This window comes from Aricia agestis, chromosome 7 (assembly GCF_905147365.1).
Source record: "Aricia agestis chromosome 7, ilAriAges1.1, whole genome shotgun sequence".
NCBI classification, from domain to species: domain Eukaryota; kingdom Metazoa; phylum Arthropoda; class Insecta; order Lepidoptera; family Lycaenidae; genus Aricia; species Aricia agestis.
The window spans coordinates 17,076,109-17,088,653 of record NC_056412.1 but is presented as its reverse complement, the minus strand read 5'-3'; the positions used below and the strand labels follow the sequence as shown (position 1 = coordinate 17,088,653).

The 12,545-nt window shown below is 36.0% G+C and overlaps 1 protein-coding gene across 4 annotated transcripts in view; it reads left to right on the top strand.

The window, feature by feature from the left end:
* The window catches only part of LOC121728793 (DNA-binding protein D-ETS-4-like), a 40,008-nt gene extending 28,233 nt beyond the window's left edge, over positions 1–11,775 (top strand). For all 4 annotated transcript variants that reach the window (XM_042117081.1, XM_042117082.1, XM_042117084.1 and 1 more), the window contains exons 4-6: positions 1,731–1,866; positions 8,034–8,180; positions 10,926–11,775. In XM_042117081.1, the coding sequence (XP_041973015.1) occupies positions 1,731–1,866; positions 8,034–8,180; positions 10,926–11,116 (474 nt within the window). In that variant the 3' untranslated portion in view covers positions 11,117–11,775. The remainder of the gene's footprint in view (positions 1–1,730; positions 1,867–8,033; positions 8,181–10,925) is intronic.
* Positions 11,776–12,545: the final 770 nt, after the last annotated feature.

Sequence of the window (12,545 nt, the reverse complement as noted above, 5' to 3'; positions counted from 1 at the left end):
GATAGCCAGCTAAAAGCTATTTTATGGCAACAAATAAAGCTTAGGTGTCAGAGAGTTACCTAGAAAAGTAGCCTAGAGCTTAATACCTGGTGTTAGGATGGAGCACATCTTTAGAAGAAAGCTCTAATCCAGCTCTACTCCACCTGGAATTTTGTCAGTGGCCCGCGTGAAGTTAAACCATTTTGAAATTCACACCCACCGGAAAAATAGTTAAAAGTCGTCAAAATTTTTTCAGTTTTAAATCGCTAATTTTGAAGAATGTTATTTCTTTAACCCTTAAAGTTTTTCGTTGCGGCCCGCGACATTGAGACAAAAAGTGTTTGTAGCCCGTATTAAAAAAGGTTGAGTACCACTGCTATACTTGTACAAAGGATGACAATATTCAAATTGTAAGAAGTAGCGATAGGCTATCCTATCGCTACTTCTTACAATTTGAATATTGTCATCCTGTTTTAATAAATCTCGTATTGTAGCAAATTCTTTTTCTAGTTTAAGAAGTATATGAAACTACGAGCTTTTGCCCGCGGCTTCGCTCGCGTTAAGAGGTATTATTATATACAAACTTTCATCCCCTATTTGAACCCCTTGGGGTTGGAATTTATTAAATCCTTTCTTAGCGGATGCCTACGTCATAACATCTACCTGCATGCTAAATTTCAGCCCGATCCGTCCAGTGGTTTGGGCTGTGCGTTGATAAATCATCATGTCAGTCAGTCACCTTTGAGTTTTATATATATAGATAATAGAAGATAATAGAACTTAGGGCAAAATGAAGTATTATTTTTATACGGTAATTCGCAAGCATTTTGCTAATTATATTTTTAAGGTTCAGTAGCAATAGACGTAACCTTCGTCATGTCTGTCTGTTTTATTTGTCACCGTGCGTTATTTTGTTCAAGAGCGTCACGAATTTGACACAAATTGTCATATCGTTTACACGTTTGCATGCGTTTTATCAGCGTGTTAACAGTTAACAGACGACTTTCTCCAAGGTCGTCGAAAGTACGCAGACCACAATACATTCAAATCAATGTTTACATTCGGCGTAGGAAAAATACCGAAATATACGATTAATTTGTTATTGGGTACTTAAATATGATTGCGTATCGTAAAATACATATTTAGTGTCATTAATATGTAACCGTTGCTCGAGATATAATATTTAAGAAAAGTAAATATTAGAGATATTTAGGATGGAGTTCAAAAATTACATAAATGTACAATAAGTAGTATTAGAGCCTGTGATGTCCTCACTTTGCCAAAATTTTGCGGCTTGTGTTATTATTAGTTGGGCATTTTATTTTTTGTACTGAATTAAATCAAAATAAAAAGCGAAATGTAAATTTTTTCGTAACAAAAAATTATTCTCTCTCCTTTCTTGTCTTTTAAAATTACCACACCCATCTAAATCGGATGCCGTGAAAAAGGTTGCAGATATACCTACACACTTTTGTATTAATACTATAGTATACTGTAGTGGCACAGACATCCGTGCTCCAGTAGTTTAGAGCGTGGCTCTTGACTCGGAGGTCGTGGTTCGATTCTCGCGTCGGAAACATATTATTTCCAAGTTTGGTTAAGGAAATGCTGGCTGATCACCTGATTGTCTGACAAGAAAGATGATCTATGCGTCGTAAAAATTACTCCTGCGTAACTGGCCTGGTTTCAATGAAGCCGGCCACCGTCACCGAAACCGGTGTGGGAGTATCTATAGTAGACTGTTTTTCCAGGCGGGCAGCACACTCTACGCTCAGCTGGAGATCTGGAAGGCAGCTCGGCATGAGAGCTGGAGGAATACACCGTGGATGGAGGAGCAGGCTTCCCCCACGCCGCAGATACCGATCCCGACGGAGGATATGAGCGATGGTGAGTTTATGATGATGGTGATGTGGTGCTGGTGGTGGTGGTGATGATGATGATGATGGTGATGATGAACTCTACTGAATCGGAGTGTTGATAAATGCCTTTTGTCTAAAAGTCGATAGAAGCAAAATGTCACCAGTGTATTTCCAATTCTTGCGGCATGTAAATAAATACTTAGATGGCCTTACCTACAATCGCCAAAACATCGTTGCAGCATATAGTGTTGAATGTTGATAGAGTTTAAAACGCACACATATATTCTTATTATTTACTTTTAGGGGCTTTATGGGGCTTAACTAGCTGAAATCCACACGATCCGGTAATTTTTGAGTGATTTATATTATTTTTATTAAATTTTTAATCAACTACATGCTTTTTTGTAATATTGCTTCCGACACTACAAATACTTATTAAAAATATTTGTGATATCTTTTCTTATTAAAAAAATTGCAAAGTCCAAGCTCACGCAACAAAAACGCAGTGAAAACTTAAGATTAATTGAGAATCAATATAAAGCATTAGAAATCTCGTATGTGGCACGCATTGTGACCGTTACAAACGACGTGTGCCAGGGCTTGTACACAAAACCGCGAGTCGGCGCGGTGCGTAAACGCAGCTACCTGCGTTTACACATTCATATATAATATGTTATACATGTGTTACCATATACAACTTTTTGGCCATATAATCTTACAAGTAGATTATTATAATATGCCTAAAACCCAAATAAAAAAACCTTTGTGAACAAAACCTTTATACTTATTTTTTTATAATTACTAAGATACAAATTACTCTTACTATCTGTACTATAATAATTGCTTAGCCCTACCAGGGCTAGAAGTTTTTCAAAAAATATCAAACTAGTTTTTTTGCTTGCACGAAATCACTCTGTAGCATTCGCATTCATTTACCGCGCTGCGGGAAAGAAACGCAATTCGAAATGCGAATTCGCATCGCTGTGTACTTGGACCTTATACGATTGTCCATTCAGAGTTTTTCTACCTCTAACTGACTTTTATGTCGAAGACATAAGGATCAGTACAGTCTCTAAGATAAAATAACTTGAGTAGAGGGAAAAGAGGACGCGATGACAGCACAAATTGGACGGCGTAATCCTTATTTTATTATAGTCATCCATTATTCAATGTTCAGAGAATCCGAAGAAATATGTGTTAGAGTTACATTAAACTAGATATTAGATATGTTATAGAGACTAAAATGTAGCGAATGCGTTTAAAAATTAACACCATGAAGAAAATAGCAAAAATTTAAAAGTAGAGTCGGAAAATGATGCATATTGCGTGGGTTCTGAAATTTTATCCAGTACTGCCTAAGACTCATGACGTCTTGAATCCGATGTTATATATAATACTAGATACTAGATGACGCCCGCAACTCCGTTGCGCCAAAACTCGTTTATAGCGCGGGAACCGTAAATTTTTCCGGAATAAAAAGTATCCTATGTCCTTTCCCGGGACTCAAAGTATCTCCATACCAAATTTCAGCAAAATCGGTTCAGCTGTTTGGGCGTGAAGAGGTAACAGACAGACAGACATACACACTTTCGCATTTATAATATTAGTATGGACTAGTGAGACAAGTATGACGTATTATAATGACATCTCAACAAAGTGATACGAGTATACGCCAATGCACTGGCGTATGTTTTGGAACAAAATATGGCGTCGATTCTAGACAACATGAGCACTGCACAGTATAGTGGGTTATATTTTAAAAGCTACCCAATTATTTAGTCTAGAGTAGACAAAAAAAAAATACTACTAATTTCGTAATAACAAATCGATTTTGTTGTTCATAGCTAGAGAGTGGTAAAAGTATGAGATTCTAGTCCAGTTGGCGGTGAAGCGCGACGGAAAACACTCGCCAATGATTTAATAGGAGAAATTGTACCAATTATATTTTCTTATGTAGCTACAACAGTAAGTAAATAAATAAATACGGTCTAATTTATAGGTGTAGATGAAAAAAAATGTTAAGACAAAATCAAACGATGATATTAGAACTTTAAGTATGAAATTGGATTCTAAGAAATCTAGTAGCTACTATAAAAATGTTTCTTTGCAGCCAGCATTTTCCAATAAGTGGTTCTACGAAATGAACTTATTGGAATTTTCGTACTTTTAGTTGATTGTCAAAATCGGCTCGGTCATGCAATTTTCGTTTCCCTGCTTATTTATACTTATTTATGTAACTGAAGCCATAATATTTGAGCGGTGAAATGTAAATTCAGTAATTTACATTTCATAAAAAGAACAGTTTCTTACTGTATTCTATTTCGATGACATCTTCGCCACTAATAGGAGAATCGTTTGTTGGTTTATTTACACGCTAAAGTACATTTTGAGTAGTTAAGCATTTCAATGGCACTTGAGAACACTTTGAATTATGAGATCATAATATGATGCAGACATTACATAACTAGTGATAGTTAATTTTGTTTGAGCGTAACCATTCAATTCCAATAGTAAGTTCTTTACTTTGCGACAAACGGCCGTACTCGTAGATATATTTAGTAATTACTTAACTTTAATTGAGATCAAATATTTAAGAGCGCGACCGTAGAGACAGGGTTTTTCGTTTAAATATGGTGTTCCTTCTGTTGCGGGTAAAAACTAGATCAAAATCGGTCCATCCGTGGATGGACCGATTTTGATCTAGTGGATGGATGGTGGATGCTACGATGCCACGGACAGATACACACACAGACAGACGAACAGACAGACAGACAGACACGTCAAACTTATAACACCCCTCTTTTTGTCGGGGGTTAAAAAACTACATAAAACATGGTATCTTTACAATCAAGCTTTTAACTTATAATATGAAGCTTTTCTAAGCCTTTCTTTCTTTAGTAGTGGCACATTGCACAGGAAATGCCAACATTCTACACTTATACTTCACATGTCTACGTTTATAAATATCAATGAACTTATACTTGTAAAAATACATTGAAAACAAAGCCTGAAAATTATTGTGACTAAAATTATTACAGTAAAAATTTTAGGGGGCGTCCACAAATTACGTGAGGTGTTTAAGGGATCCCTCCCTGGGGCATCAGAAAATTAAAAAAAAACACCTCACGTAATTTGTGGACGCCTCCTTAAATGTCCCTAATAGATAGTTACAATCAAGTATAATGCGAATGTAACTACGTTTATCCGTTAAGTAAAGGGGCATAATGCTGATTAGTGATTAGTGATCGGGAAATATCGTTAGGCTCGCTAAAACTCGAGATTGGCTGAACCGATTCGGCTGATTTTTGTCTTGAAATATTTGTGTGAGTCCAGGGAAGGTTTATATTAGGATTTAGAAGGCAATTGATATTACATTTACCTGCTCATTTATGGTAAAGGATAATAATAACGTTCCACGTTCCCACGCAGAATACGTATTTTATTATCAAGTTGCGAGAAATCCATTAAAAATGTATCACATAAAACTTTATTGATGCTAGGGTTTTCGCTTAAATCAGCCATACATAATACATAAGATAACCTAACTCGATAACTATGACGGTTGACCCGCTTAGATATAGTGTAGTACATTAGGTACTGTTAAGACATCAATTCAGCAGGGCAGCATGTTCCCATATATGTGGAGTCGGGTTTTTATCGAGTTTTCCGCCGCCCTAGATTGTTAGTGCAAGGTCGCTTGGACCACAATATAATTGTCATACGGTAAACCATCTTCGTTGAAATATGGTCTATACTCAGTGACGGATTAAGATTACTTGATGCCCTAAGCAATCCATGCCTGTGGGCCCCCCTATCTGTACGTCAACTAGAATCGGTCTTTAAACCTTTACCGCCCAAAAACGTTAGTTTTTCCCTTGAAACTTTTTTTGGTGTGGTTTTTGGTGACGTGAGAGTGAGATGTGAACGCGCCCTAAGGACGGATTTTTTTGTGCTTCTTCTGGTAGACGTGATGCCCTAGGCAATTGCTTAATTTGATTAAGGGTTAATCCGCCATTGTCTATACTCTATAACCTTGGATACAGCGTAATTTCAGAGGACTGTGACTTATGGTGAGTTTTGGCGCTTCGAACCGTGAGCACGTAAATGAAAATTTGGCGCCGAATTAGTTACTACTGTTAGCAAATAGAGGCGCTGATTCGATTTCATATAAATTAGAGATTACATCCACATGGTAAAAAGTTACAAAAAGTAATTCTCAGCTCTCAAACTTGAAAAATAAACGCTACTTGTTAAAACTGTCTGTGTTGAGCGACTTTTTTAAGACATGGCCTAGTTACTTTACTGTATGATATTTATATTGTGTTTATACTGTGTAGTAGCAAAGACTACTTCTTACCTAGGTCGGTCTAGACTGCGAGTCTAGAATTTATAGCCAAGAGTATTTCATTATTAAAAAACGTTTTCATCCTGTCTAATTGACAAAATTAAAAATACTCAGACTGACATAGGTACAATATACTAATACTTATTATTATTTTATTATTCCACTACTTATTTACTAGTCTTACTAAAATTCTTTGCCTAATTTAATGCGAGAAAAACAAGTTTTTCCCATTGCTAAATTTGGCTAGACAACATAGATTTGCTATCATTCAGTAAACAAACTAATAGAATTGGCAGTAAAAGTAAACTGGAAATAGAATGTAGCCGTCAACACTGTGTTTCTTTGTTTACCTCACAAATTAAGCTCAAAGAGAATATTTTTAGCTTTCACGCTGGACGTAACATCATCATCATCAACCATTAGGGTGTGCTTTGATAAGACATCCATAAATTTTTGACATTTCAACTGTCATTGTTGCATTTGTGCTGAAAAGCTTATGGATGATTATTTTTAATATGCTAGTGCAGGGGTCACCAATTAGTTTCGCTCGGGGTCCTTAATAAAATGACCTTCACGGTCCGCACTGTATAAAAAAACAATGTAATTACGAAAATTACAAAGGTATTTTAATTTACATAATCAATGAGAAAAGTGTCAAGTTTTCGTTGCTTGTTTGGACTTTGGAGTGAAATTGATGCAAGCTATAATTGACATTAAATCCTGGAGATGTTCATCAGTAAATCGAGACTCGAGACCTAAATTGATTTTTAACGAAGTTTCATCTTCGAACATGCTTGGTCCGCACACAATGGGTCGGCGGTCCGGATGCGGACCGCGGTCTGCCATTTGGTGACCCCTGTGCTAGTGCATACGTAATCATTTTGTATTGTAACATAACTGTAACGACTGAGATTGATTGATATGTCAAAAGTCGATAGAATATTTCTAGGACATGGGTTACTTTACTGAATGCATTTATACTATAATTCGAGCTCGAACAGTTGAAAGGATTCGAAAAATCGTTAGCAAAAAACTTTGCTAACTAATTTTTTGGAAAATTTTGGGAATATTTCCACTGTCAATGTAAGTTATCGTTTATTATATTTCTTAATCATAAACGTGATCAAAAACAATGGTTTGACGTAGTTCGCACGGAGACACTAGCTGCTAGTGCAAACATACATCACGAAATTAAAATGGTCACTGCTATTTTTGGTTCAATTCACGTTATCAAACTAATTTAACTATTACTATTAAGTAAATTTTCAAAAATGTAACTAGAAGGTATCATAACATTTTTTTAATTTACTGGTGCAAAAAGAAAAATATTTATAGTTATCAGAGAGAGCGAAGCGAGACCTAGTATATCTCACAACCTTTACATTTTTAACCGACTTCCAAAAAGGATATTATGTTCGTCTGTTTATATTTTTTTGTGGTACACTTTAATCTCACAAAGCTCGGCTTTTTTTTAACCTTTTAGGCGACTTATTTATGTTTCACTTATATTCTGGGACGATTAAATAAGACGCTAATTTCAATGTATTTAAGCCACAGTATTACATTTAAAGTAGTCCTGTTTTTAGCTTTCGTAGACATTATGGAATTTAAAAATTAGAAAAGATTATCAATAGAACGAGAATGAATACTTTTTTACTCATACACAAAACTGCGAATTCGCGTTGCATCGCATATTGATGTCATTTTTATTGGGGCTAAGTTACTGCTTTGTAGTCATAGACTTAATATATACTGGTTTGTAGTTATGTGTCCCACACATGACACTGTATAACTTTTTAAGGAGTAACGCAAATCAAAAAATTATTTTTTGACATTATTTTTTTTTACAGACGAAGACTCAGAATCTGCGAGCACGAGTGCCAGCCAAGTGGGCAAGGCCAAGACTGGCAGCACTCACATACACCTGTGGCAGTTCCTCAAGGAGCTCCTGGCTTCCCCCCAAGTGCACGGCTCGGCGATACGGTGGCTAGATAGAAGTGAGTACAATTATTCGTATTATAGAAGTGAGTGCATTCATTCATTTCATTCATTTAGAAGTGAGTACATTCATTTAATTCATTCATTCATTTGAATGTTTTTTTTTCTTTTTTTCTAGAAACTATATATTTCATTCAAAAATTCGTTATTCACTTAGACATTCTGATTTATTAAATTTTCAAAATAAACATTTTCGGTTATCAAGGTTAGGCATGGCTATGCTCTAATGAGATGCACTTTACAGAGGTTTTGTAGTGATTATTTAAATTTAAAAGTTCAACGAAATTTAAGTCTAATATTTCATAATAATGTTCTTACACAGCTGACAATGCTTGCTTATCTAGGATTTCAAGATATAGTAATCTATATTTTCACGGCATAAAAAGCTCGTAGCCATCTTTCAAAAAATTAAATATTATTCAAAATGGCTGCTATATGCCATTGGGGCTAAATTAAACTTAGAATAAAGTTAGCTCAGAGTTAGTTTATACAAAAGAGATCTTTCTGTCTTCGGCATAAAGACCTTGTCAGAGACTAAAATATAACTTTGAACGGACTGTAGCTAATTTGACAGTTTAAATAGATGTAATAAATAGAAGCGTTCAAATATACTTCTGTATAAGATCTATACTAATAGAACCCATGAAATAAATTAGAATTAAAAGAAATAAACATGTAGAGAAAATTCCTTATATATTTTAGTATTTATGTTATTCGTTCATGAATAATAATAAAGGTCTTTGAAACTATGGGCAATAATTCAGTACAAATTATTCTTAATACGTATTCATATATTCTTGTCGTTAAGTGTTACCTACTTATTGAGAAAAAATATGCAGCGGTCAGCACAGAACCAAATTAAATTACTTAAACCATAAATAAAAACGAAAGAGGGCAGTTATTTAATGAAATTAGCAATAATAAGTAAGTTTTATTTAAGTACTATTTCTTCTTGAAACAATTCTTTTTCTTAAAAAATTTTGAATTTTGAACCAGTTTAAATTTCTTGAAAAAAATTTACAGTGGTTCAAAAGCCGAACCGATTCGAGTACTTATTTAAAATAAGCGGCCCAAAACCGCACATATATTAAACGTTTTAAAAAAGCATATTCATCGTTCCAATAGCCCAAAAATAATTATTATTCCTCTACAGTTCTATATTTTGTACACTTGATATTGACTCGCTATTTACAATGTGTTATCGATAGTTGAATAACACTACAGGTTATAGGGTCATGTGCTCTGTCAATACTTAAGAGGAGTCCACACCGCCCTTTTTTCCATACAAACGTTGTCCCCTGTTTCCTCCCTGGATAATGCTAGTAGAGTTATAATTTTTTTCCTGAATATCTACGGCCACTAATACAATGTCCCTATGTTTTCTTTTATTTCATAATTTAATTATTAAATAAGATATGAACGTTCAAAAACCCAAAAAAATGGCCAGATTTTTCGCTGTGTTCAAACGTCCAGAAAACAGATTTGGCTAAATTATACAAAAAAAAGCAAAACATAGGAACACAGCTCAAGCCTTTTTTTAATATTTAAAGAAGTACTTAAATCGGTTAAGTTTTGGAGAAGGAATCAGGGGACAACGAATCGATGATTTTCTGGATTTTCTACAGTTGTCTCTATCGCGTTCTGCGGTATAGGCTTGAGGTAAGGGAGACAGCTATAGATATTACACGTACTTTTTTTTCATTTCTCTAGCCCCTGGTGTATCCTCTTAATACTTCGTGTTAATGTATTAATACTTCGTCATTTTAAACAAAATTACTTCATTGCGTAGCATATGTAAGTTATAAAGGCCGTGCATCTTGGGTCATGGATAAAATGATTGCCACCATGATGCGCAGCTGTCAATAATGGGCGATCGTTGATGAATATGCCAATCTAAACGTAGTAGCCAGTACACAATGGCTCACGATGGCCCACTGCCATTGCGCGCCACGCCTGAAAATCATCCGCCATCATACGCCATTACCCCGTCTACACAATGGCACTGGCTTGTAGTGGGCCAGCATGCACCATTGTGGGAGGCACCTTAATTGCTTTCTTGGTCCATCGAGAACTATCATCTCTGATCTTTATGTTCTTCAATGTCATCAAGTTTTTTTCATTTCCCAAAAATCCAGTCACATACACAGCTTCCAGAATATTCCAATTCTCAAGCCTTGAGAGCTACGATTGAGTTGTTGTAGTCTTCACCAACATTATGTTCTTCATGTTTAAAAATATTCGTAATAGTATAATTTTTGCGTATAAAGAATTTTAGGAGACACCCAGCTAAAATTCCATGAATGCCCAACAAATCCGCGAACTAAATCATGGGTAACATTTATTACCGTGGAAATCCATACCGACATTCACAGTCCAAGGCAAACCACCACTTACTAACAAAGGTTGCTTCGTGACCAAACCTTACCGTAGCTGTTCCTATGTCTATTTTCGGTATTAAATTATGTTAATTCAAATGGTTCACAATTACATGGTCCATTTGTTCTGTTTTTATATCTATCTTTACTCTTGTTATTTTCTTTGTACGCTTTATAAACTCTGTTACCTATTCCTTCACTTTTTTTCGACCATCATCGAGTGTTTTTTCTGGTCTTTCTCTTTAGTAGAAAGTAAATTGAGATACATTCAAAAACATTTAGCTCAGTCACTTGAAATGCAGAGTGTAGTTTAGATCACCGAAAACAAACCACATTAGCATAACTAACGTATGCGTATATCGTTCACAGGTAGCGGTGTCTTCAAAATCGAGGATTCCGTGCGCGTAGCCAGGCTGTGGGGGAAGAGAAAGAACAGGCCGGCGATGAACTACGACAAGCTGTCGAGAAGCATACGACAGTACTACAAGAAAGGCATCATGAAGAAGACGGAGCGGAGTCAGAGGCTAGTGTACCAGTTCTGCCATCCGTACTGCTTATAAGTTAGATTTACTGTAAATAGTTAAGACAGCCGCGGTAATGCGGACAGACTGGTTGCGTTTTTGGCTAAGCGTAACCCAGTTGATCGGGACATGTGTCCTCTCGCCTCCTCCGTCGGATTCGAGAAAGGTAATTTTCTGAGCAATCCGACGAGACGGAGACGATTAGCATGTAAGTTTTGCTGTACCGGCGACTAGGCGGCACCAGGTATTCTGAGGATTATGGTCCACCGAAAGTCGGTAGTGTTTATCCCATATATCTATGATATATTTCTAGTACGTTCTATGAACTTATAGGTTATGTTGTAAATAGCGTAGGTTAATTTATAAAGATGCTCATAAGTTATGTGAATTTTATTTTTCGTTTTGAGATTATATTGCGCTCGCAAATAAGGGACACTTGCAATGTAGGTGTAGTTAGGATAAGCCGGGCGGTTTAAAATTGTGAATTTGTAAATTTTGTGCCAAATAGATATTTGTGAATTGGAATTTATTGGGGACAAAATGCATCCCGCCAATGTATATTGTAAGTTACGGTGGTGGTATTAGAGTTTAGTTTCCCATGACGCAGTTAGCGTTGTATTTTTCGACCAAACTAATGTAGATTTTATGAATCATGTACCTAATGTTATACTCGATGAGAATAAATGGCCATTTATACTTGAATGTTTTGTTTTGTTTATACAACCTAATATAGTTTTCAACATTGTGGCTAACAACATAGCTGCGCCAATAGCGAAAATTGTACCGAGATAGACCTAGAGAGTAGAGACATAGTAACTTTTTCACAACAGTTTAAGAAACAAAAGGTTGGAATCCATACACCTCTCCAGATTAGTCCATGATTGATAACCAAGATCGACCGAGATTGTGAAGCTATTTGCACACGACGTCGACCAAAAGCAAGACGAAAATTCCCTTTTACACGTAATCGCGTCGATCCATGATAGGCCACCATAAAACAGAGTGCTTAATGCGTGGTCGAAATGCATTCGCTTGTTTCAATAGCAAAGTTGGATGCCAAAAATGTATGGGATTTGACAATTAACTCATGGCAAGCGTCATGACCAATCCCATTCATTTTTGGTATTTAACTTCGCTTTCGAAGCTTAAGAATACATTTTGACAAAGAACTCTATTTCACGTGACTCCAGCCGTGCTAGCATATTCTCTGTACTATTTTCTCTATTGGCTGATCAGTTCATATCTATTACTTAATTCAATGCAAATGTTTTGTCTGGTTGCATCACATTGCGCGGGGCTGACCGCTGACGTCACATCACATTCCACCGGTGAAAGTGGCTTTCGCGAGTTGGCGGGGCTGGCTTCGTTAATTCTGACGTCACAGGCCACAGCTCAACTAAGACCGAATTCCACCAACGTCTGTTAGTGTTAACAGCTTGTTAAAATGTAATGTCTTCTCTTTCATTCA